Below are 26,929 nucleotides of genomic sequence, written 5' to 3' on the forward strand. Positions count from 1 at the left end.
AAAAAAAACTTCATTCCACTACTTCTTTCTCCACATTAAGCTACCTTCCCCAAGCGAAGGTTGCGCTCCAGTACGTGGGTGAGTTGTGTCTTCATCCACGCTGTCACCGTCTGCCACAATGTCGTAATGATTGCTGTCCAATTGGAACTACTAATGATACACGCTACACTTTTCCCTCCTTCATCATCTGTTCCTATCATGTAACGATCAAGAAAATGGCGATGATGATGATGATGATTCCACAGCCGTGGCTCGTACCCACTCAGGGGGATCGGCCAAGAATCGATGACTTATTTCAGTAAGATTTTTTTTTCAATATCGAAACCACCCACCAGAAAAAAGCAAGAAAAAAGAACAGACACCCTAGGCAGAATGAAAGGAGTGCAATAGTTGTTTGTCGCTCGTTCAGATAAGACAATTATTCATTACATTGAATAGGAATCAGCATGGTTAAACAATGCTCTTGTGTATGTTGGAATTTTTTTTTGCACAAATAATAATCACGCAATAAAAGCTTAATTCTTTTACTTTCGTTTAGGTACTTGCAAACTGCATAGAAAACGTTCTCGTGGCTGAAGCCCAGATCGTAAGCACCGAAGGAAAGTATGTTTTCTATAGTGAAATTCAGCCCTAGGCTAGTGAATGGGAGGACTAAGAGTTTTTTCCTGAGCAATTTGTATCGGCGACATGACGAAAAATAGTGCTCTATTGTTTCCAATTCTGAACAAAAGCTGCATAGTGGTGATATCGCCAGACCAGCCCTATGTGAATAGAAATTTAACGGAGTGACACGACATCAAAATCTAGTTATTATGGTTTCCAACTGTTTTGTAGGACACCAATGAATTTTCCATGGAAATCTTAAATGAGAAAATTCTGGTGTTGACAATATTGCTTCCATAGCGTCTGCACTAAGCGCAAGTTTTCTGTATCTTGTCGCAGAAAATGGGCCTCTCGATACATTTTCTTCTTCCGCTGCCCTCGCGTTGAGGTTTATGCCATGGGTGTCGCCACCGTCGATGTTCACGAGCCCGCGCTTCACGTGCCGAGGACAAGGGCAGCCAGTTGCAGCCCCGTGCCAGAACGAGCAGGTCGACCCGTGCCACGCGGTCGGCTCTCGCGCTCGCCACCCGTTCCTCGGCAGTAGCGGCTTGGACGGCGTCGCAAAGCGCAGACCTTCGCCATGAGTGAGTCCTCTCTGCTTTTTTCTTAGCCCTTCTTAGCTTAGATAATGTAGCATTGACGACTTATGCGACGCGGGCCCAAGTACGGTTGACGTGGACCCCGATTTCAGTTCTTCGGGGCTTCGGCCATCTCCTAGGCCTTGCCGACCCGCCCTTCACCCATGGGAAACCGGCCAAGGCCTAGTGCTTTGGCCGGCGTAATACGGTAGTCGCCGCGGTAACTGTCAATCTCCATTCCTTTCAGAACCGAGATTTTCGTTCGCGTAGGGCTCCCTCCGATTACCCTATTGCGCGCGGCCACTTCGGAGTCGCACGGGATCCGAAAATGCCGCATCGGGCGGGACCAGTCACAGGCGAAAATGTCGCGGTAAATGCGCTGTTCTTGAAACGTGTTCTAGAATATGTCTTGAAACCAGAGTTGTCTGTTTTACTTGATTCTCGAGTGAGACCGTAACAACGGATGTCATGTGATGCAATGGTCATTGGACCTAAGTAGGTTTAAAAAATTGCTTGGTTGAACCACGTGAACGTCGCCAGCATACGAGCAACCACGTTCATTATTTTCATGCCATTATCTTTTATTTAGTTTTAACATCGTGCAACTTAGACAAATAACAGTTAAGCTGAATTTCACATAAAAGCTGTCAATTCACTCCTGTCGAGTGTAATATATTCAGTGTCATCGCAGTAGATAACCGCACCAAGAGTCATTTTGGTTGTCATTGATGTTGCCGCCTCTTAATTTAGCCCGATTAATGGTATTTTCGCTGCTGACGGACGCCTCTCCAGTGGTCCCTTCAGTGCTCCAGTCAGTATTGATGTCAAAGCTTGATCCTGCTTTCGGTGGTCATTGATATCGATAGCCGCGATAACCATTGCCCCATTTTGAACTGTTGTCAATGCGGTGCAACCGTAAAGTGCGAGTGTAATCAGTGATCAACCGCGTCGACAACCATGCTCAAAAAGTTATAGGAAAAGCTGTCGACGTTCATGAGACTTTCAGACGTCGTTCCTAGCGATGGGCTCGTTGAATATTCCCTGTTTAAATGGTCGTCTATACAGACTACCAATGGGAGTGATCTCAGTGATCACATAAAGGGCCGTCAACGTCAATAACCCTGCTTTCAGAGGTCATTATTTTGATGGCCCTGTTTCTCATTTAGATGCTCCCCGACGCTGACACTACCCTATAATGGGAGTGATGTTAGTGATCACATTCCCATCGATGTCGATGACCCTGCTTTCAGAGGTTGTTCAATATTCCCCATTTCAACGGTCATGGGTATTGACTACCGATATTAGGAGTAAGCACTCTCAATAACGAAATCGAGCACATCAAATCAAGACATAACACACGTGTCACGCGTATCATTTCGATGTGCTTGGTGTTAACCCACAGAGTGCCAGCACCGATCGGCGCAGATCACGTCTTTGCGTACGAAAAGATAAGATAGCGTGCAGGAATCAGTCTTACTTATTCCAGAGCTTATGCGCCCACCAGGCTGGAAACTTCAATGCAGCATGTATAAAAGACAACGCGAGCCAGCAATGATCAGTTTATCGACAGTCAATGCTCTGTTTGCCGATATTAGTGCACTGCGCGCATTGCTTGCTGTAGTTCGAGTTTTCGTTTCGCGGCAACAAGTATGGCCTGCTCTTACCTGTGCCACAGCCTCCAGGTGATGTGATTGCTGACATTGTCCATGAGTAAGTAAGGCAATCGCTTGGAAGCACCGCAGTCTGAGCTGGAAGCTATTATTTACGCCCCACAGTTCGCCTCAACACTCATTTAGGCAGCATCAGGACGCTGCACCACTGCAGTTGTGCCAACACCACCAATAGCGACTTACCGGCCACCTGCCGGGCAGCACTACGTACCGAGGAAGATAACGTTTGGCGCTTTCCAGAACCACCCGCTCTGATTAGCACAGCGGAGAAGCCAGCCACACCTACTGCCGCTGCCAGTACCGGCATATGGGGTTACGTAGTTCGAACGTACGTAAATGCGCCGTCTTCACAGCAGAGTGAACGACCTCAAGATATCGCAGACTACCTCGCACAAGCACACTTGAGTTCCTTACGACTTTCGCGCTCATTGTATCGTGGCCCCTACAGCTCTCCGCACCGCCAGCAATACACCAACCCATCCCAGGGCCGTTCACCTAGTCCGCCCCTGGAAAACTAAGGGCAGCAACCGATGGAGGTGTGGTTGCTATACGACAAAACAACTAAGATCATCTGGTGATGACGACGACACCGCCACGAGACCTGATGAACCTGCTGCCACCTGAATGGTGCTTTGACGTCGAAAGATTGCAGTACAAAGGAGCCCCGATGCAACGTCAAAGCGGTGAAACAAACCATCGTTGCCGCGACACAACTGCAATACTAGACGAGGAACTAGTGACCTCAACGTTCTCATCGATCGCTACAGCGCTAAAGCTCTTGTAAACACCAGAGCCGACTATTCTCATCAGTGCATGGGCTGTTCATGGTGAAGTTGAGGAAAGTTAGTCATCTGGAAACACCCAAAAATCTGGACAACTGGAGGTCACCTAGTAACACCGGAGGGAATCTGCATAGCCAGATTATCTATGAACCACCGACTTTATCCCGCAAGCTTCCTAGGACTGCAGCTCTTCTCATGAGATATGATCCTTGATACAGACTTCTCATGCCTTCGTGGTGCAGTCATTATTTGACTTAGAATTCAAGTCCATAACATTGTAGCGAGAGCAAATAGGGATGTGACAGCGGCTGACGTGGCTGTGTAGATTTCACCACGTTATTCCGAGGACTGAAGCGGAGCAGCGGCGGCTGCCAGCGTCCGAACCACCAGGCGCAAGAGCTCGTTCTCTTCTTTGCGACGCCGATGCGGCTGCCACTACAGAGAGCTACCCCTAGAGAGAAGAGGAAAGTCCGACGAACGATTGTAACCCAGGACACACGGTATGTCCGGGGTGTGGCGTAAGAAGGCAGCGATTCAGAATGCAGTAGCGTTGCGTCGGTTGCATCACACGGTGGTGGGGCCGATGACAACGTTGCTTCGAAATAGGCAGGCTTGAGGCGTGTCAAAGGACCTGCCTGTATACGAGGTATATGCCTGCTCGTTCGCGTCGCCCGTCGAGAACTCGGCAGGAGGCATTTCATGAAATGCTGCAAGCGCGGACAGAAGGATAAGTCGGTGCACCCGGACTCATAGAACTACCTTCGGCGGTCGGCTCATGAGCGCTTGTACGCAGGTCGGCATGGGCGTTGGTCGATGGCTGCCTCTATGTCAGGCGGGGAATGTGTGGTATGCTTTCATATACCAGGATCGTCATCCGTGAGTCGGCCATAGTTACCGTGTGCCTCAAGTTTGCCCTCTGTTTATTAAGGGTGTGAACTTTTGCTGCGTAACACATTGAGGGTGATGATGGTCCATGCTGGCAGGGCTCGGAGTGTCAAAGTCGATAAGAGGCCGCGTTGGCTTGATATCAATGACGGTGAAAGCTCCGCGATCGAGTAAATAGCGGGCGAGACGATGTCTAGAATTGTGGCAGACTTCAGAGCATGTGGCGAGGTAGCCGTCGTCGAACCTGACATGTAAGACATGGTTTTCACTCCTGCCGTTGCCGTTATGTCCGTGTACATGACGGCAACGTTTTGTCGCGGGACGCATCATATACGGAACATAACAGCAACGGCTACGGAAAAAGCCAGCCGAAAGAGTCCATATAATTGCTACCGCAAAGAGTTGTCTCGCGTAAAGCCAATGCGAACTACCTCGATCCCAATCGTGTTTGGTGGTATAGCAACACTAGTCCGTATTGTAATATTTGTGTCTCGCCTTTCATTTTATGGCCCACTTTCATTCCATCGCCATGCGGCTTCACCGCATGGCGATGGAATGAAAGTATTTCGAAGCGTGCATTCGAACAGGTGACCTCTCGCTCCGCAGGGCGTAGCGCTGAACGGCTCGGCCACAAAAACGTACGTCGTTTAGCCTACTAACGCTGAGTCATTTTCGGCGTGTTCTCTGCATTTTCAGCAATATGACGTGAAGGGCGCGCTTTATAAGTCGGTGATCCGCTCATTGGGACGCGCGCGCTCGTCTAACACTTATTCTTTGGCTCACAAGGCGTGGTCGCCTGTGCGCTCGCGCTAATTTCTCGTTTGAGGTTTGTACGTGTCGAACCTCAACCGGCAGTTTCGCTGTAAAGTTGCAGAGCGTACGAAGGCCACTTTGCTCGTTGCAACGGCCCCCCTTGGAAAGCAGTGCGCTGCTCAAGCACAGCTAAGTAGCAAGATTGACAGTTGATAGTTCTTTCTGGCCCTTTTATTCAAGCAGCGCGCTGTAGTTCAGCTGTGAAAGTTGGCACTGGTCCTGTGGGTGCTTTTAGTGCATTTTTTGTGCTTAAGCAGCGCGATTCAAGTATCGAGCTGCTTGCCATTTGTAAATATTCGATTTGTTGCTATCGCATTCATGGCTTCAAGTTTTTTTCTGTTAAGCACAGCGTCATCAAGCATGGTCGACAACTGTAAAAAAAGGGCGATGTACCAAGATAGGCTGGCTAAAATACACTCCTGACGGCCATCGCGAACAAAACAAAGGCAGATGGCAGTGCACAACGCAGCGCGCACCTTCTTTGTCCTCTTGTCTCGTTTTCAGTTGGCTGTCATAAAAAAAAAAATCTCGCTCGTCTGCAAACTTATTTGAATGATCTCTACCAAAGCTGGCGGTGTCAAATGGATAAACTACCTTGTTGAAACACAGGCTTCGGATTTTGAAAAAAAAGCGATATAACTAACGCACTCAAATCTTTCTCTTTCTGGTAGGTCGCGACTCCTCGTCAAAGGTCTCCTCAACGCCTTGCCTACCGATAACGACGCTACATGGCGAAACTTGTCCCTCGTGTGTAGAAGCTTTTGTTGGGTTCACTTCTGTCATTTTATGGCCATGTCGTGGAGCAGTCTTTGATCTGTTTCATAATAAATTAACAAAATGAAGGATTCTACTAACGCCATTACCATTTTATTCAGAAAAATAAAATACATCTTCGAAAAAAACTTCCGGTAACTTAAGCACTGCAGAGTCGCGATCATTTTAAAGGTATATCTTATATCTGGTAGCCTATTTGTCGACACGACTTTTAGCCGATTTCATGCTAGCTTGTTTATCACAAGGCAAGCACGAAGACTGATACAAGGAACACAGCGCCTCTCTCGTCACCCGTAGGTCAGCATTCGCGAAGTGTGTGTTGCATTTGCCCTGCGATTATTTTTTTTTAAGCTATGGTCTAAATTTCCGGAGCCCTCCACTACGGCGTCTCATAATCATATGGTGGTTTTGGGACGTTAAAACCCCACAAATCATCATATTTTTAAAAGCTATGTAATAAAACAACGCAATAACTTAACAATTTCTTTGTGTTTGTTTACAGCTGACGCCCCGTCTACAGCCCAGGGTAAGTGTTTTTTTTTTCTTTTACCGTAACCATGTCGTATTGCTTTGCGGCAATATGCCTCATATACAAAAAGCTCATATGCAAAGACTTTGCGTACGCCTCATATACAAAAAGCTCATATACAAAGACTGGTTTTCAAATAAATGTGCGGCCCCTCATGAGGTTGCTTTTTATCTCTTTCAGTATTCCGCAAAACATATGAAACATCGCAGTTGCGTAAGCCACTAATGGCTTATATGATTAAAGTTGCGGAATTTTAATGAAACCATCGTGGGACGACAAAACGCCAGTATTCCAAAACCGCATCAGCCTGTATATAATGTAGCGAAAATTTTCATCACTTTTGTAGGTCGAGCAATCTGTTTTTAACTTTCTCTCCGACGTACTGAGGGATAAAGCAAGTTAACAAAAGCTGATCATGTTCTTAGAGCTCTTCAAGACAAAGTTGCAGTGTGCGTACTGCCCATAGGTGCGTTCGTACACACCAACCAGCGCATTTATTTCCGTACAGTAGGCCAATTTCAACTTCAATTCAACTACACAATCACTAGTCAGTACGCACAATACAGAGCGCGAACCACAACTATGGAAGGTGCCACTCATATTCCGCAAGAAGGAACCCGGGATTCAAAACGCAAATTACCAAGTGATCTTCCGTAACACGTATATGCGAAATGTTATTTCGTAACGTGGACTACGGGATGATCTTTCGTAATACGGAATAAGGGATGTCATGAACATCGTCGTGAAAGGGACAATTGCTTGAAGTGGCACTGCATGAAAGGGACAGTAAAAAATAAAAATGATATAGCTCAGCTAATCAAAAGGTATCACTTTTAAAAGTATCATTCTTAAAGGATTCCGTCTTGGGATTGTACATGCACACCCAGTTCTTTTAGAGTGAACACTAAATCAGCTTTGATGCAGAAGAGCGCGCTTCGTATTCGAAAAAAACGCCCGAAACGAAATTGCGGGTGGTGTCTCTGCAAATAACGTCATAGATTTCGATTCCGCTTACTAGGGCCTACATTATGAAAAAAAAATGAACTTATGAATTCCAGTACCCAGAGTCTTAACATACTAGTTTCTCATTTATTGACGAACTGAATGTGGTGAAATTAGCGGCACTAAAATTTCAGAGTATGATTCAGCAGTCTAAACAAACTTAACGTGGTCGCGTTCGACGTAACTCGCGTGGTTTCACTCCCTTTTTTGCGTCATTGTGGGTAATAAAGCGTAACCACTGGCTCCTTGTTGAACAGGCTCACCACAGTAGGTTTCAAGTCCGTCAGATTCTTGCATTGAGTTAAGTACAGTTGTGATTGCAGTTAATTAGTAATGGATGCCATACCAAACGCCTTTCATCTTCGAGTCGTTTGTGGGTATTAAAGCGTAACCACTGGCTCCTTGTTGAACAGGCTCACCGCAGTAGGTTTCAAGTCCGTCAGATTCTTGCATTGAGTTAAGTACAGTTGCAATTGCAGTTAATTAGTAATGCATGCCATACCAAACACCTTTCATCTTCGAGTCGTTTCAAGGATTGTTCAAGCCAGTGTGATTAGGCAGGAGCGTTGAGTGAGAGACAGTCAAAAAGATGAAAGTAGTTAGTGAGTAGTTTGGAATTCGTTACCATCAACCACCTAAAATGCTTACAGGTACCCAACAAGTTTAGAGTATCCATGAGGATCTCGCGAGGTTTGTCTGATCGGCCGACTCGCCTACGTCTCACATGCAGTGACTTTTTTGTGCTGCACTGGCCTTACGTTTAGCCATTATCTCGTTTGTTTGTTTGGTCTTACTAGTTTTGAATGGCCAAAGTTAACTGTTTTGATTTCTCTTGTTTTTTGCCTCTACAGAGTCCTCCGCGGCGCCAAGCTGTAAGTCAGCAATTGTTAGTCATCTTTGTAGTTAACCCGGGCTTACAGTTTCAATAACGCAAATGCCAAGTGCTGGACCAGACCGGAGAGTGCGCGGCATTAAATATAGTTTCGAGTCAATTTTTTCTGCGCAAGAGCAATTAGTTAAGGCCATTTAGCGATATACCATGCCATACTGGATGCCTCTCACCTTCGAGTCCCTTCAACGATTAAAGGTTAAAGTCAAAGGGAGTTGACACGAGGAATCGTATGTTCGCCACCAACGTCACATGTAACATGTATTCCTATGTAGAGGTTTTTTTTGTAATGGAAAACCATGGTTTCTTTCCTATATATTAGAAACTTCAACATTCGCTATAGCGAATGTTGCCTTCGACACCGTGCGGGGGCTAACACACCCTGTAAAGTCGTTTGCACCTCGTGACACACGCGTGTTTCGCGCATAAGCTGCAGTTAAAGTTCACAACCATCGAGAGGTAGGGGGCGTTGTACTCACGAGCGTTTCTCATCATCATGATTAGCGCGGCAGCGCCAGCAATGACGCCTGGCGCCAATGCTGGCTGGCAGCACATGACCCGTTGGCGAGTCTTTTTGGTGTGCGGCGGCTGGCGCGAACAAATAATTGTCTCTTTCGGTGGATTCGCGGTGGAGGGCACCGTGGATTGTCTGCCCTGGGTCCTCGTGGTGAGTCGAGCGTAGGCGGCGCCACCTTGACGCTACCTTTTTTGTCTTATGTTTGTCGAGTGTTGTGGATTATTGCGTAAGGTTGTTTTAGCGTGTCACATTGCGCTATATTGTGTAAGGTTGTTTTAGCCATATTGAAGCCTGTACGCCCCAATATGGCCACTGAAACATCTTTTACCAGTTTATATTCGGACATGGTCATGACATTGAATACTTGTTAAAGGCAGATATCTATTCAGGTGATGCCTTTCACGCGTCGCATTACAGATACCAACACAACGCCTTCTTCACCCCTAGATCAAGAACGGTTGTAGTTCTTGTAAAAAAGACCTCGCTGTATGTAGACCTTCAATTACTGTTGAGTGCCATCACCTGCAAACGTTTAGGAGAAAAGTTGAAAATGAGAGGGTGAGGATAACACGTTCCACCCGATATTCAGTTCATAAGAATAACTTTTTAGTTCGGAAGCTCGAATGATCCGCAAGCATCTAGCGAATGGCATTTTTGCTTAAGACAACTTAAGTTATCGGGGTATCCTCCATCAATCTTTATTCCTTTTGTTCCGAACGAAGCCGTTCAGATAGCTGTTCAAAGCATGCCTTCGATAAACCTTTCTCAATCATCATTGTTTAGTTCACATTGCGAAGCAGCGCAGTAGACCATTTTTAGAAGGGGGCAGTGTAGTTGGCATAATGAGGAACGCAGTGGAGTCTTACTTTGAATGGAGTCAACACACCTCTAGTGAATGCTCGAGTTCCGTGTTGGTTAGGTGAGAAAGGTCGTACGAGGTACATCCCCTCGTTTGAGACAGGCCAACCCACTCGTTCCCAACCCAGTCGTTCAGATAGCTGTTCTAGGCATGCATTCGATCAAGCCTCCTCGATCACCATTGTTTTGTTCACATTGCGAAGCAGCGCAGTAGCCATTGAATCCTCGTAGTTGTCGGTTACGGTGTTTCTTTGTCTATGCGTCACTTCGACCACAAACTTGCGCACATGGCACCCCTAAATAATTTCAGGGGGAGACGGGGTGTGCAGTCTGGCCCATTCGTTCTGTACCGTCAACGCTTTAAGCGTTCTTGCCACGCAAATTTTTCGGTAATGGTAACAGAGGACCACTGATGTTGCAATAAAATAACAGTTCACTTGCCACCTTCGGCCCTCAAGAGTGAAAGACCAGGTGAGACTATCGCAAGACACACTTCATGGCTTCCTTCATTTTTGCTACCAGCGAGATCAATCTCATCCTAGTGGTGATAACCGACTGGGGTGAGATGCTAAGAGGTCCGTGTGCTTTGCGATCGAAATCAGTGCTCGTCAATGAACACGAGATGGTCATACTTTTCGTAGCCCTACACTATGTCACCCTATGGAATCATATCACGGTTTTGAGATTTTGCTCCCCAGACATTTCATTTTGAGTGTACTGTGAAGCTTGTTCTTTATTACTCGACCCGTGGGGGAAGGGTGGGAGCACTAGTTTCTTTCTATAATCGTGCTTGCAGTCTACACTATTAAAATCGGGAAGTGCTCTTAACCTACCACTTCACTCATCCAAACTGCTTTCACTGCATTATACTCGGCTTCCAGTATACTAGTAAACGTGATGTGGGAATGCCAAATGATTGATAGTGTAATGGTACAATTTAACAGCACATGTCAGAGATCTCCCCCACACTTCAGTGAAATAAAATCTTATGTCGTCTTGCACGACTGTCTCAAGCGAGGAGGGCGTTCCTCGTATGGCCCTTCTAACCTAACCAACACGCAGCCTCAGCATTGACTAGAAGTGTGGTAACTCTATTCAAAATAAGACTTCACTCCATTCCTCATACTGCCAACTTCACTACCCTTTTCTTCTAAAAATATACGAGGGATTACTTTTGCAGCAGATAACGTTGCGAAGATGAAAAAAATGGCAGCATATCCACGGAGTGAATGATGGAGAGTGGGGCGAATCATTAGTCCGTCTATGCGTCCGTCTGTGTGACCGTCCATGCGTCTGTTCGTGCGCCCGTCCCTGCGTCCGCTCATGCATCCGCCCCTGCGTCTGTTCATGCGTCCATCCATGCATCTGTCTGTGTGTCCGTTCGTCCATCTATTCAACACTCCAAGTCCCACCATCTCACATCTTTATATCATATAATCGCCATATAGAAGCACCGCCATTCAGTGGACATTCCAAGGACTAAATGAGGGGTGGCACACGCACACTTTCTTACGGCTTGCGCTTCGGGTCTACTTCCCACCTTCAACCACCTTGAGTTCATGGTATATACTAGCTCACTGTATTCATGGCACTGCGGCCCAATTCTCGCTAAACCTTTCTAAAACCAAGGAGGTTACGCCCAGCGAGTATAACTTAGCAACTTTTTCCTGTCAGATAGTGCTCAATGTACATGCCAGTGGCTGCTAATGTGAAATGAGAGACAGGAGGATTCAGCTTTTAATTTCTTACGGCTTGCGCTTCGTATCTGCTTCCCCCCTTTAACCACCTCGAATTCATTCATGGTATATACTAGTTCATTGTATTCATGGCCCTGTGGCTCAACGCTCGCTAAACCTTTCTAAAACTAAGGAGGTTACACCCAGCGAGTATAATGTAGCAACCCTTTTTTGTCCGATAGTGCTCAATGTACATTCCAATGGCTGCTAATGGGGATCGCAGCGTGTGCGTTGACTAAAAGCCGAATGCTCCTGTCTCTCATTCCCCATTAGCAGCCATTGGCATGTACGTTGAGCACTATTTTTTATTGTTAAACAATGCACAGAAGAAATCTCTCACCGGCACCACCTTGGAGGTCAAATTTTATACCTATTTCGGGTATGTATCACTGGTGGTTACGTACTACGAGGGACGCACAAGTAACGCCATAAGGAGCTTCGCCCCTAAAAAAAAAAGCGTGGGGATGCGCACACAAACGCTTCGCTCTTTCATCGCCTCATCTTATGAATCGTTTACTACAACCCAAAAGAAAAATGGTCGACGTTCACTCGCGTTTAAAAATAGTTCTAGGTACTCTCCATACATTTATATTGTATAACCTCCTCTTAGTTAATGTTTGGTTACTGTCCTCTTCAAATAAAAAAAAGGTGCGAAAAGAATAACTGGCAAGTATGATGTGTGAGTGGGGTATTGCAATTTGCTTAATTACCATCGAGGCTTATATTGATACGCTGCAAGTTGGCTCGTGACTAATAAGATATCGCAAGTCACCGGCACCATAGCGGAGAGCAATATTCTAAATGACATGTGTTCCGCTGTTTTACAGCTACTGCTGAGTAAGTACATCATCGTTTTTACAATGCTTGTCAGCGTTCGCAAGGACTCGGCATTGTCATTTGTTGTACTATTTTATTAGATATTAGTAAGGAGATCTGACACGCAGATAGCTGTTTGAATAGGCAAATCAATTGTTTTGTTTTATCTGTTTTAGCTAACGAAGGTCAGATTCTAGAGCTGTGAAGTCGTTAAAACCAGTCATTTCTCTCTAAACACAGTCATCTGCGAGAAGGTGAACTGTCAAATAAAAATGTTTCACTATAGTTATCGTTTATTATATCCAGTTCATAAAACTTTGTTACAAAGTCCAGCCGAGGTGCTTTCGCTGTCAAATTCCAGTACGCTATCACAAATGAATATATTAATAAATATATCGATGAATGAATAAATGGATTCGTGGTAAGGAAAAGGGATATAGATTGATAGATATAGATAGACAGATGTACAGAAATAAAAGTGTAGTTGTATATAAATAGATACAGATGCAGATAGGTAGATAGAGATGGGTGTATGGATAACTAAATGTCTTTACAGAGGAGGAGACGCGGCAGGTGGTGGTGGAGGGTCCTCGATGCTCATCATTGGTGGCGTCGTAGTGCTGCTCATTCTCGGCGCCGCTGGTGTGTTCGTGGTCCTGTCGGGAAAAAGCAGCGGTGAGTGCTAGCACAAGTTTATCATGGGCGATTTGAAATTGTCGCGTGAACAGATCGAACAGCCTCGCAGCCAAATACTTGTTCGCAATAGATAGCGAGGTTATGGAAGTACTATAAGTGGGCTAATTATGACCTTGGATCCAAACCTTGAGCTACAAGCGGGACAAAGTGCATTCAGTCCTTCTTTTTCGGCCATTAATGATAGTGTACGTGTATTCCTCAGCGGCAACGTGTAACTACAGATCAGAAACCTGGAGACTGACGAAGTAACGAAAGTGAACCTAGGACCTCGTTAACTTAAAGCCCAAGAGTCGTCGGACTAGCGCCGATTATAACTGTGGTGTTTAACACATTACAGAAAGAAAGTAACCGATTACAACTACAGTAGTTAATCGCAGCGCCAAAAAAGTCGATGACAAATACGTAATCGATTACACTTGTGTTGTGCTGTCTGTTCATCGCAAAAACTTGCGTACACTCACCGCAATCTGCGTGAATCACCACCTAACATTCGCAAGTTAGCGTACATAACGTTCGTTCGCCCGCAGTTAGAATTCGCGTCATCAATTAGGTCGCCTCGTCAACCACGCCGCCCGTTTTGTTGCTGGATATAACGAGCACAAGCGCAGTATTACGAAAATAAAACTAATATTCGCTGCATCCTCTTCAGGTTCGCCGAAGCGTTTCTCTTTTGTGTCTGCTTCACGGATATATTCATAACACCAGGCCACATTCCCTCTGAGAATCCCACTGTGCATGTCTAGGCGGCTTCATAATCGGGACAGTTTTGAGCAGCGCATCCTTGGCAAGACAAGGGCGTTTAGTTCTTCTGCACTGCCACAAGACGCGTTCAACTTTGGAACGATCTCCCTGGCAATTTTACTTCGATCACTAATCCCTAAGCCTTTCATTATCACCTATGTGAAAATTTCATGCTTACATTATTAGTGCTCATTCAAATCTTTGTACATCTGTTACCTGTTACATTTTCGTTTTATTATTGTGTAACGCAGCGCCAGCCACACAGATTAGCTCACGCCAATATATCTGCTCTGTCCTCTTCATCTCCATGCACTGGCACATAGCATGACCCCTGGCGGCGAAGGCACCATCCCGGTGCTTTAAAGGCTGTTATCTGACGCACTCTTGTAGGGATTGATCCGCGAGACGTTAACAATATTACTGGACCGCATGGTAGATGATGATGGGCAGATGGGGCTGATCTCGTAGGTGACAGGTGTTACTTGACGCAATATACGGTAGGGTCCCGTGTAATGAGGCAAAGGCTTTTCTCATAGGCCCAGCTGACGATGAGGGGACCAGAGTAATACGAGGGTACCGGGAGCGAAATGTACGTCTTGATGTTTCGCATCGTACCGACGGCATTGGTTTTTCTGCGACGCCATCAGCCGAGTGCGGGCGAGCTGACGGGCTTGATCGGCTCAAGCTATCGCGTCGCGGACATACTCGCTGGAGGACGAGGTAAGAGCTGATATGAATTTGTCCAGTGGTAAAGTCTGCTCTCTTCCGTACAATAGGTAGAATGGCGAAAAGCCCGCTGTGTCGTGACGAGATCAATTATACGCGAAAGTTGCGTAGGGTAAAGCAAGGTCCCAGTCTCGGTGGTCGGGCGACACGTACATAGCGAGCATATTTGTGAGAGTTCAGTTAAATCGTTCTGTGAGGCCGTTTGCTTGAGGGTGGTAAGTGGTTGTCAGTGTGTGTTGCGTGGAACAAGAACGTGGAATGTCGGCGATGACTTAGGATAGGAATGTACGGCCATGGTCTGTGAGGAGTTGTCTCGGAGCACCGTGAATTAATATAACGTCCCGTAACAAAAAGTCAGCGACGTCGGTTGCACATCTGGTCAGTAGAGCTCGCGTAATAGCGCAGCGTGTAGCGTAGTCTGTAATTACGGCTAACCAGTTGTTTCCCTATGTTGATGTGGGAAAAAGACCAAGCAGGTCTAACCCAACACAGTAAAATAGTTCCGCGGGTATGTCGATTGGTTGAAGATGGCTAGCGGGTAGCAGCGACGGTGTTTTACGATGTTAGCATAACTCACACGTGGCAACGTATCGGCATACAGAGTGAGCAAGGCCTGCACAGAAGAAATGGTGCCGGACGTGCTCACACGTGCGAGATACGCCAAGGTATCCAGCCGTAGGAGCGTCGTGATGTTCAGTGAGAACACAGCACCACAAGTGCTTAGGCACAGCAATGAGAAGGTCAGGCCCGGTCGAAAATTGCGGCGGTATATAGCACAAAGTAGAATACGAAAGCGTCATTTGGGGAGGATTTCCTTACGGCTGATCATGTAAGCAGCACTGGATCGCGCTTTTTTTCTTCCTCAATTTCAAGGAAGTTGGACAATGACAAGATAGAGTGCTCCGTGGGTGCGTCAGTGTCCTCAGGATCGTCCTCAGGACAGGGTACCGGGAGAGGCGATCGGCATCATGGGGTAGGCGGCCCGATTTGTAGACCATCGAATAGCAAAACTGTTGCAGGAGCAAAGCACTGCGACCAAGACAGCCTGATGGATCTTTCAGAAAATTCGGCCAGCAGAGCGCGTGGTGGTCGGTACCTACTGAAAATGGGCGTCCGTATAAATAAGGCCGAAATTTTGCCCCCGCCAATATGAGAGCCAAGCACTCGTGCTCTGTGATAGAGTAGTTACGCTCGGGGACGAATAAGAGGCGGCTGGGGTATGTGATAACGCAATCATGGCCACGTTGTTTCTGAGCCAGAACTTCAAAAATAGCATGTCCACTTGCATCTGTGCGGATTCCCGTAGGAGCATCAGGGTTGAAGTGTGCCTGAATCGAAGGAGTAGTGAGAACATCGATGAGAGTCGGGAATGCAGAAGCCTCTTCGGAGCCCCATCAAAACGGGACGTCATTCTTGAGAAGCTTCGTAAGCAGCCTCGCTATGTGCGCAAAATTTTTCACAGAGCGTTGGAAGTAGGAACATACTCCGATAAAGCTGCGTACATCCTTCGCAGGTCGTGGTACAGGAAAGTTCTTGACGGCGCTGATTTTTGCCGGGTCTGGTTGTACACCGCTGGCGTCTACTAAATAGCTAAGTACTTTGATTTGGTGGCGTCTAAAGTGGCATTTGGACGAGTTGACCTGCAGGCCATCGCGACGGAAGATGCCTAAGATGGCTGAGAGGCGCTCTAAGTGAGTTTCAAATGTTGATGAAAAGACGACGACGTCGTCCAAGTAGCACAAACAGGTGGATTATTTGAATCCCCTGAGCAGGGAGTTCATCATACCTTCGAAGGTAGCTGGAGTGTTACAAAGAACAAAAGACATGGCCTTGAACAGATATAGGCCATCGGAGGTGATGAATGCCGTCTTTTCACGGTCAATTTTATCTTTCTCAATCTGCCATAGCAGGAACGAAGGTCTACGGAGGAAAAATAGTGGGACCCATAGAGACATTCAATGGCATCATCTATTCGTGGCAGAGGGTACACGTCTTTTTTTTTCGGTAATATTGTTTAGGTGTCGATAATCAACGCAGAAGCGCCATGCGCTGTCTTTCTTGAAGACTAGCACTGCAGGAGAAGCCCAAAGACTACAGGAAGGCTCAATGATGTCGTTGGCGAGCATTTTGTCTACGTCACTTTTAATATTGTGACGCTCGGCCGCGGACACCCGATATGCACGCCTATGTATAAGATGCTCGTTACCAGTGTAAACACTGATAATTGTCAAGCAGAGCAAGTGTCAGATTGATGTTGAGCCAGGGGGTCAGAAGGAGCGGCCACCATGAAAACATCTACCGCGTTGTCTTCTAAGGTGCAGAGCAACACCAAAGAGATCCCTTGTGGCAGCAGTTGACGTGTCAAGCTAAAGTTGACAACTGGGAGGCACATGGAGTCTCCCTGCGATGGACAGAATAGTGTGCGGTAATGTAATGCCGCGATTGAGGAGGACATCGGTGATAAAGGTCAGAACACAATCACCGGCGAGCTCTACGTAGGTCAGTGTCTGTGGAGAGAGGCGTGCATGTCCCGTTGTGCAGAGTTGACTCGGCCTTTTGTAAGAGGTTCTGTTGCAAGCAAGGGTAGACGGAGCGTACTGATCGAACAGTCTATGAGGGCAGTATGCGCGGATAGGAAGTCGAGGCCTAATATTACGTCTTGGGGGCATTTATCAAGGACGGGGAAGAAAACAACTATGTGTCGATCCGCAATGCTTATGCGAGCAGAGCACATTCCACTGATATATGCTATTCCGCCATCCGCAACACGGACGAACTGAGTGGTTACAGGTGTGAGAACCTTGCGGCGAAAATCACTCGTCATCACGGAAAGTTGAGCACCGGTGTCGACAAGAGCAGTGATATGTACGCCGTCTACTTCTATAAGGTTCTGCTTCGTCTGTATTGTCAACAGAGAATTTTCTATCAGTCCAGTTTTCCGTCAGGGAACCTCGTGGGAAGTCATGGGAAGATGGTCGGCGGGGCAGTGGAGAACGAGACTGGCGACGTTGGGGCGATGGAGAGCGAGAGTAGCGGTGTTATGTAGCAGGTTCCTGGGCAAAATGGTCGTGGCTGGTCTCATGCAGATAGGTGGTACGAGGGAAAGCTTGTGCAGGAGGACCCCAGCGACTTTTGCGATTGCGAGAAATGTGCACAATTCGGTGGCACTAGAAGCAGATTGGCTTGTGATTGTGTGTTCGCCATGTGGACTGTTTACGGAACGTTGAGAGAGAGCCGGTCGGGAAGGTACGTGCAGACGTGTATCAGGGCTGGAAGTCGGTGCGGGGAGGCGCTGAAATAGAGCGAATTCCCAAGCTGGCAATTTCCTGCCGGACGACTATACTTGAATGAGGGGTAACGTAATAGAAAGAGAGGGGTCAGGGGACGTTGGTCCCACCTTAGCTAGAGCAGCCGCTTCAAGTTCCCGCCTAACGAATTGCGTCAAGTTGTCACAGGTATCTGGTGAATTATGTGTCGCACCACTGCACCAAATATGTTACGAGAAGGAGACCGCCACGGAAGAGTAGACAGATAAATTTTCAGCCGGTTAAGCGAGCAGCGCCAGCCACAAAGATTAGCTCGCGCCAGTCTGTATTGTCCTCTTCTCTATGCACTATATACTAGCATGTAGCACTATGAATGTTAATTAGGTTCGGAATTTTTTTACGCTTCGTGCATGCTCCTTTATTTTTTTCTACCTCGGTGTAAATTTTTCTTTTCTGCCACTCGATTACATCGCAATATGTGATTGCTCCCTTCAGAATGAATAGTGGACATTTCATCTTACACAATGCTCTGGTAAGGAGCTTGTAGGGTATTGTGAGTAAATTAGTACCTGAAGTGTTGCGCCGCTCAGCAAGTGGATTACTGTCCGTTTTCACGCGCAAAGTTTTCGAGGGAGTGATCTCGGCAAACCAAGGGCTCCTCCCCCTCCTCCCCCCTACAAAAGTGTTGAGAAGCAGATAACGGGCTACATGTGCGAAAAACAAGTGAAGCGCTAACTGAAAAGAATGGCTGGTAATCGTTGATGGTGGAATTTCGTTCATCTATTAATACAAACACGTAAGTTTAGTTATCAGTCAGCGCTGTAACGTAATGAACCTTCTTCAGAGGCGCCAAAACTTTCCGTCTCTCCCTGCGCTTGTCTGACAAATAACCGTCTCCGCGAATTGATGTTGCCACGTCGACTCGATCTCTTCTTGTCGTTTTCACCATCGCAGGTGGGACTACCACCCCGGAAGCTGCTGATAAAGGCCCTGGTGGAAATAACGGCGGCGGCTCCACCACCGCCAGCCAGAATGCCAGCTCGACTGGTAAGCAAACTTCCCTATTATGCACATTGTTCGCGATAAATACATTTACCTTCATCTTAGAGGTAGTCTAAGGGCGGCAAATGTTTGCTAATTAACAAATGTTGTCGTACATCCATGAAAACCGAGGTCGATACATGTAACGTTTAAAAAAAAAGCATGGTTTCACATAGAATGCTCAGGGCTAGCGTTCGGCCAGATCAGGGCACGCAGGTAGAAAGCAGCAAAGTCGAAATATCAGCTGAGTTATTTCTTCAAGGCTCGGCCAACACTGGCACCTGCACGAGTTTCCACAGAGGCTGGCTTGGTCGCTGCGCCAGAGCAAAACTTGTTGAAGTTCGTTACTTCGCAAGTATTGCTGAATGCCATTTTTTTTATATCTCAAAGCTGCATGAACTTCACATGAATGACTTGAATATTTGAAACACCTGCCTCAATTCATGAGTTACGAGCGAGAAAAAAGTATATTATTTTAACTTTACTACTGGCCGAATTTATTTCCTAATGCCCTAGCTTTTAATATGCCTGCGCAGCGCTGGAGCAAAAAATCAGTGAAATCATGCCTCCACGCCCTCTCTATGACGGCGGCTGCGGTCTCCAGCTAGTTCACTATAGTAGGGGCACAATGAATCCTAAGAGTTCCACGAAGGAAACTGAACATTTTCCTCGCATGCCGTAAGTTAATGAATTTTTTTAAATTGAAAAATACACGCCATAGTCAATTTAATGCCGCCGAGCTTTCATTGAATTCGCTTTAAAATTGAACGCTCGTACGAAGCGGGCTTTCAGTTTGATAGAACCACGTTTCGTAAAAGCCTTGAAGTCCAGGGCAAAGTTTATTACAGTCAACAATAGTCATTTCAGTGCATTACTTTCATCGGCAACAATTTTTTTACAAGTAACGTAACATTTACGTGTGCGCCTTGATCTCCGTTTCCGAGAGTTTAGAAGGGCAAGACCTGGTTTCACTTCTGTTGCAAGCGAGAGACTGATCTTCGACTGGCCCTTTTTGGGTGCCGCAGAGCGCTCTACTACACATGTCACGTTCGGGGAAAGACGTGAAATCCCGCCCACGTGGCGACCGAAGATTCTCTAGGAGCGAAGCTTCTTAAGCCCGTTCTCCACTACCGCCGTCGAAGCTCCCTGCGCCGAGCAAGCGTGCCAAGCGAAACAGGCGCGAGCATGGCGGAAGATTGATGGAGTTGCCCGCTCACTCGCTTGGTCGTTGTCGCCACCGAGCGTGCACACGCTCACCCCATCCGCTCACTACCCTAGCACCTTCATGAAAGCCAGCAGCGAAATCGGGTTCCAAAATAGCATAGTCACTTGCGTCTCTTTCCTAAAGTGCTTCGCTCATTGGTTGTATTCGTACACGGAACGAATGCTCGCTGGCTGATAGCTGTGAATTAGAATATGCGGCACAGACAACAACAGCATGATTTGTAGACGTAACAGAAAGCTGTTTTGAGTCAAGTTCCAAGAAACGTGCTGCGCTTACGTCAGGAACCTCGACTACCAATCAGCAACGTTCTCTGAGCATCCTTGTTTGTTCACAGAAGTTAAAAAACAGCGCTAAAAAGACGGGACAAGAAAAGAAAGGACAACAGGACAGGGCGCTGTTTTTTAACTTTTTAGCGCTGTTTTTTAACTTCTGTGAACATGAACCAACCAGCCCAAATGCGTACGCTTCCTTGTTTGTGTTGCAGGCACACTTCCAGTACAAGAGCCTTCGTTCGGGTGTTTCTGTCGCAGCACAATATGCAGGACGTGTTTGATGAAGCAGGCACTGCGCAAGTTCAATTAAATAAAAGCCACAGTGTAATGTGCCACAAAATCGTCTGTAGGGTTGTTTACCTGCGGTTTAGAATACATTGCTCAGACGGGTTGATACCTAAACATCTGGTTACAAGAGCACAATTTGAAGGTGCATAAAAATATCGTTTTCATATTAAACACTGAGCCCAGTGCGGCTGCACTTCCGAGTCGGACCGAACACTTGGACTTAGCAGAACGTAGTATATTCAAGGTAAATCAAATAATGGTCGTAACGTTTCATAAACTGTTTGTTGTCATTGCTGGCTGTGTGCGTCAAGTTATTCTCGTTTTTTTTTCTTTCTATACGCAAACGTCCGAATATCCAGAACATGGTAAGTAAACCTCCATTACGTATAAAAAATATCTCATGAAATATATTTTCGCATGTCTGCACGAACATAGTAAACATTAAAGGTGTGACGTACTAGGGCTATATTTCACGTGTATCGCGAAAAGTAATGACGTAGTTAACTAGTTGCACACGTCTCCACGTTATAAAAAAGTGTTAATAGTTTTTTTTCGCTGTTCGTGTAACATTATACAGGAACTGTTCTGTTCGGGCAAACTTACATTCAACTTCAAAAAAATATATATCAGAGTTGTGAACACGTACCAGTTACGAATATTGTTTGTTTCTCACTGATCATGTAGCCGTGATGCCATGTTGAAAATGAGATTTGATCGACTGTCTTTGCGATTGTAGTTCGTGTGTTGGGACCACAGTCGAGGTCCCATTAAAATCCAGTAAATAAGACATGTCGTTTTACTTTTATTGAAGGGAGAGTTGGCGGCTCTGAATGTGGCAGCTATGAACCGAAATTTTCATACAACGAAAGGAATTTTTAGCGTAGTATAGCGATTTTCGCTGGCTGTGATATTCACCGTTATGACTAGGTAGATTTGGTGCACCGGGGTTTCACATGCATGTCGCTCGAATTATTTAGAACCCTGTATATCTTATCCGAAACACGTCAATAGCAAGTTGTTCATATATTAAAATTCCGGAAGTAATGGCAATGATTTTAGGAACGCGAACGACGCAAACCACTCGCAACTTGCGACTAGTTTTATTCTCGCAAAACAACCGCAATACATTCATCATGGCACACTTGCGCAAAAACACGCCGCACGTCACATCGCACCATCGGACACTCTCAATGCAAGTTCTAGTTCAGAAAACTGCCACCGAAGCATCGCTAATACAGATAACGTTTGTTTTTCTCCGGGATAAGGCATGCTTCTCGCATTTATTCTTCAACCACCTCCTTACTTCGACCTAAAATGGCGCACTCCAAGCAGAAAGCTTTCATTTTTCTTTTTCTTCATACATGTGAGGCTCCAGTGAAAAGGTGACCTTTGACTCCTCTTTCAGACATGCGTAGCGCATTTTTCAGAGGCACATTTACTCTCTTTAGCTCCAAGGAAAAGAGTGTCCTTCGACTTTTAAAAGAATACTTGTTGGTCACATCTGTATAGCACGCTCTTTACGAAGCACGTTGGGTCTCTTAAGCTCCAAGAAAAAAGATATCCTCTGACTCTTGTTTTGCACATTGACTCTCCTTAACTCCAATTGTAAAGGTGTCCTCTGACTCCCATTTCATATATCCTCCTTCACTCCCTCTTTATTTTCAAGAACATGGTGTATTTCTACACTGCTTTATGCATCTACACTGCTTTATGCTTTATGCAGATGGTACAGAGTACCATCTGTAGCATGCTCTTTAGAGAAGACTTTGAAAAAGGTGTCCTTTCACTCTCCTTTCATACATTCATAATGTTCTCCTCAAAGAAACACGACTAACATAGCACGCTCTTCATAGGCTCGTTGACTCTTCTTAACTCCTAGCAAAAAGATATCTTCTGACTCTTTTATGCATGTGAACTGTCGCCTGAACTCCGAGCGAAAATGTGTCTTTTGACATTTCTTTTATTATACATATAAGAGCTGCACCTGTCGCACGCTCTTTGGAGATGCACTTTTAGACATTAGGGAGAAGGGTGTCATTTAAGTCCAAGCAGAAAGATGTCATTCATCTCTTTGCTCACATCTGTAACGTGCCTCTTAGGGAGGCACGTTTAGAGGGCATCTTCAACTCCAATGAAAAAAGGGTGTTCTTCGACTTTCTTCTTATACATCGATGGTGAATGTTTCGAGCTCACACTCGCTCTTATCCTTCTCTTCTTTTTTTTCACTCGGGCAGCCCTCAGGCACTTCGCACAATGTCACTGAAAATCGAGAAACGTGGATTGCGAGTGATCGAGAATAGTCAACATTCAGCGCGCCGGGTGGTATTGTACCGCCCCAGCAACTACCGCATTCCCTTTCTTCCTTTATTCTTTCCCGTCTGAAGTGACAGTGACCTAAACTGGTATTTGCGCTCATTACCTACGTTACGTTTGCTTGGAACCTTCTGACCTGTGTGCGGAAAATAAACACTAAATTTAATCCAGTTTTGTTATACATATATATATATATATATATATATATATATATATATATATATATATATATATATATATATATATATATATATATATATATATATATATATATATATATATATATATATATATATATATATAAGGGAAAGAAGTGTATACTAAATGGCTCGTTTTTTCCGTGTTTTACACAATATTAATGAGATCTAACAGACAATAATGCCAAGGAAGGTATAGGGGAAGTTATTAGGCCCATTGTAATGTAAATGAGAAGAAAGAAAAGTGGATAAAAAGATAACTTTCCCTGGGCAGAATCCGGTTATATATATATATATATATATATATATATATATATATATATATATATATATATATATATATATATATATATATATATATATATATATATATATATATATATATATATATATCCCTCTGTCATCGATTTTTCGTTTCAAGTTCGAGACCCCTTTCAAAATTCAGCTTTCCTGCTATGTAGCTTAAGCAACTCATGGCGGCTACAGTCAATTTCTGCAAACAGCCTGTGCTGCAAGCACGGTGATGATGTCGATATAAGTGCGCATAGTAGACAAGCCGTGGCACGTTCAACTAGGACTGCATCTCCGCCTGAAGCACGACCGGGGCCGCCATTAGTATAGGGCAAATATGCAGCGCATGCAGAGAAGCGCTCTATCGAGTTATGAAAATGGGTCCCTTGGCTGGTCATTTCTAGTTCACCAGCATAATGAGTGCTCCATAGATATCAACAGCTGCAGCCGCATCCTTAAAGGACGATGGAAACATCGCTCGTTTAGCGCTCCCGGACTGCTTACAATGCTGGAGTTATACATGCCTGGTACAGCTCGATAGGCGTTCGTGCCGAGGCGTAGCATTCCGTTCTTTACTGCCGATGCCTGCCATGCTCTTCCAATGGGGACTTTTTGTCTAAGAACTCGTACGTTTTTTTTTTCTCTCTCTCTCTAGCAGCCACTACCGTACCGGTCCCGGAGCCGGAGCCGGACGAACCCAAAGAGCATTCCACACCATCAGAAGGTAATCTACGAGAATGTTTAATGATACAGGAAAAAAGCCTTTCGCTCCAATCCTACCTCCAAGTTCCGAACATCGCTTTCACTTTTTCACAGCACGTGGTCTAGAGACCTTCTTGAAAACTCACCGGCCGGCCGGCTGGCCGGCTGGCCGAATGTGCATAATTTACACCTGTCGTATTGTCCCGCCCAGCTACAAACTGCGGCAATGTGCCAATTAACAGTTAAATATCCTACGTATTACCGCGTATTCTAACTGCAACAAAATATAGGAACTTCGTACATCGAAATATTTGATGTTACGCATGAATCTCTTTTTTTCTTTGTTCTTTTGTGTCCAGTGTTTGCGAGTTCGACTGTACCAGCTACACATGTTTCTACGTCGATAGATAGATAGATAGATAGATAGATAGATAGATAGATAGATAGATAGATAGATAGATAGATAGATAGATAGATAGATAGATAGGTAGATAGATAGATAGATAGATAGATAGATAGATGGATAGATAGATAGATAGATAGATAGATAGATAGACAGACAGACAGACAGACAGACAGACAGACAGACACATAGATAGATAGATAGATAGATAGATAGATAGATAGATAGATAGATAGATAGATAGATAGATAGATAGATAGATAGATAGATAGATAGATAGATAGATAGATAGATAGATAGATAGATAGATAGATAGATAGATAGACAGACAGACAGACAGACAGACAGACAGACAGACAGACAGACAGACAGACAGACAGATAGATAGATAGACAGACAGACAGACAGACAGATAGATAGACAGATAGACAGATAGATAGATAGATAGATAGATAGATAGATAGATAGATAGATAGATAGATAGATAGATAGATAGATAGATAGATAGATAGATAGATAGATAGATAGAATTATTAGTTAAAGAGGTACTGAAACAAGGTTTCGCGGCAGAGATAGCCTGCGGTATTGATTCCGTGAACATGCGTTTATCTCCAAATTATCAACAGCGAACATTACTTGGAGGCTTCAGGGCAGGGAAGCTAGCAGCAAGATAAAATTTGAGCAGCGATTGAGAGAAATGGGGGAGGAGCGTTGGGATGCGTTTATCTCCAAATTATCAACAGCGAACATTGCTTGGAGGCTACTTTACATTATATTTGAATTTTGCGTGAGTGATAGACTTCCTCACCCTAATGAGACCCTCAAGGGGGACCATTCGTGACCCCCTTACTTCCTTTTGTGTCGGGCGACATTGCCGCCACGTTCACTGTTCGAAAACAATGTGTGTCGTATTTTGACTGAATGCCACGCGGGAACACATGGCTGCGAAAAAACAGTAGGCCAGAATTGTTTTCTCAGTACCCCTATGAACGTTCCTCTGGTAAAAAGGTCTAGCGAATGAAAAAAAGTTCAGTGAATGGAATAAAACTAATGGCAAACGCGCGTTGTCAGATCTCTGCCATATAGGGTGAAGCCGAGTGCTGTGGGTCATTTCTTTATTAACTGATAACTGAGCTGGGCCAATACAACTGAATTTTTATACATAGGTGAAAAACTCGCGAATAATACTGAAGCTTTATGAACAAAAAGCAGCAAAGAAATTGGAATTGGGCAGCAGAAGATTCTCTGCCACCAGATATAGACCCAACTAGAGCCCTACTGATCCGCGTAGCGCTAGCTCAGCTACACGAACTTCGCTGCCCCAAATTGAGTTATATATTTGCTGTAAAGCGAAATGTACTGAATCGTTCAACACGTGAGCAACATTACAAGATGACAGCATAGCACACTTTCCTTTTCTGTCTTTGTGTTCCTCATGCTCCGGAATTATCTCACTACTGGTGTCATCAATTGGCAGATTCGGAGCACTTCCAGTAATAATTTATCTGCCCCATACAGAGCATGTCTATTCCATTGGCAGATTTAGAGTGCTCTCTGAGGGCTCCATTGGCAGATCTGAAGCAGCTACGCCGCGAGATCACTCCGTGGAGCAACTGCTCCGTGCAAATCGGCGGATTCGACTGGAAGTCACAAGCGCACCAGGACTTGAAACAGTGCAAACTTTGGGCGCGACAACGAACGCTGCTCGCGTCGGTTGCGCCTCGCGCTGGAGCTCGCGTTTTGCTAGCGTAGCGTCGCTGTGTGCAGCGTGCCGACTCAAGCAAGAAGAGACGCACGTATCGCGTTCCACTGTGAGTCTGCTATATTAACCTCCAGAGGAAGCACGTGTGTTTCATTGGTAGATTCCCTTATGTCGCCCTCCGGCAGAGTGGAGTGCTCTGGCGCAGAATTTGTCGGCCACTCCGAATCTGCCAATCAATGATACTATAAGTGTTACAATCCAGCTGAGTTTCTACCACACATATCGTTGCACAAACGTTGCTGTGAAACATTACCGATTTTCGCGCAGAGTATAATTGACGTATTACTTGTTGCCTGCAGATCCGGGCTACCATGGTGTCCGCCTGGGCCCCTTCGAAAATGTTTTCCACGGCGTGTTCGGATACGTTTACGTTGCGAACGAGGACACGTTCCGCATAAGGCAGTTCAGCTACGATGGACAGGGCCCACGTGAGTGCCAGTCTATGTATGAATGTCTAAACGCTGTGGCGTATGGAAAGCAAGATCCTAGGGAGGTATAGACTAGCGCACCGCAAGCCCTTGCGGTGCGGTCGCTGCTACTGCGCATGCGTCGTT

The 26,929-nt window shown here is 45.6% G+C and overlaps 1 protein-coding gene across 1 annotated transcript in view; it reads left to right on the top strand.

Annotated features, from left to right (window-relative positions):
* Positions 1–1,084: 1,084 nt before the first annotated feature.
* Positions 1,085–26,929, top strand: part of LOC119168363 (uncharacterized) — a 75,938-nt gene continuing 50,093 nt past the window's right edge. The window contains exons 1-7 of the mRNA XM_075866924.1: positions 1,085–1,187; positions 6,608–6,631; positions 8,488–8,508; positions 13,009–13,127; positions 18,836–18,928; positions 24,164–24,232; positions 26,675–26,803. Coding sequence (XP_075723039.1) covers positions 13,046–13,127; positions 18,836–18,928; positions 24,164–24,232; positions 26,675–26,803 — 373 coding nt within the window. The 5' untranslated portion in view covers positions 1,085–1,187; positions 6,608–6,631; positions 8,488–8,508; positions 13,009–13,045. The remainder of the gene's footprint in view (positions 1,188–6,607; positions 6,632–8,487; positions 8,509–13,008; positions 13,128–18,835; positions 18,929–24,163; positions 24,233–26,674; positions 26,804–26,929) is intronic.

Source organism: Rhipicephalus microplus, chromosome 6 (assembly GCF_043290135.1).
Source record: "Rhipicephalus microplus isolate Deutch F79 chromosome 6, USDA_Rmic, whole genome shotgun sequence".
NCBI classification, from domain to species: Eukaryota; Metazoa; Arthropoda; class Arachnida; order Ixodida; family Ixodidae; genus Rhipicephalus; species Rhipicephalus microplus.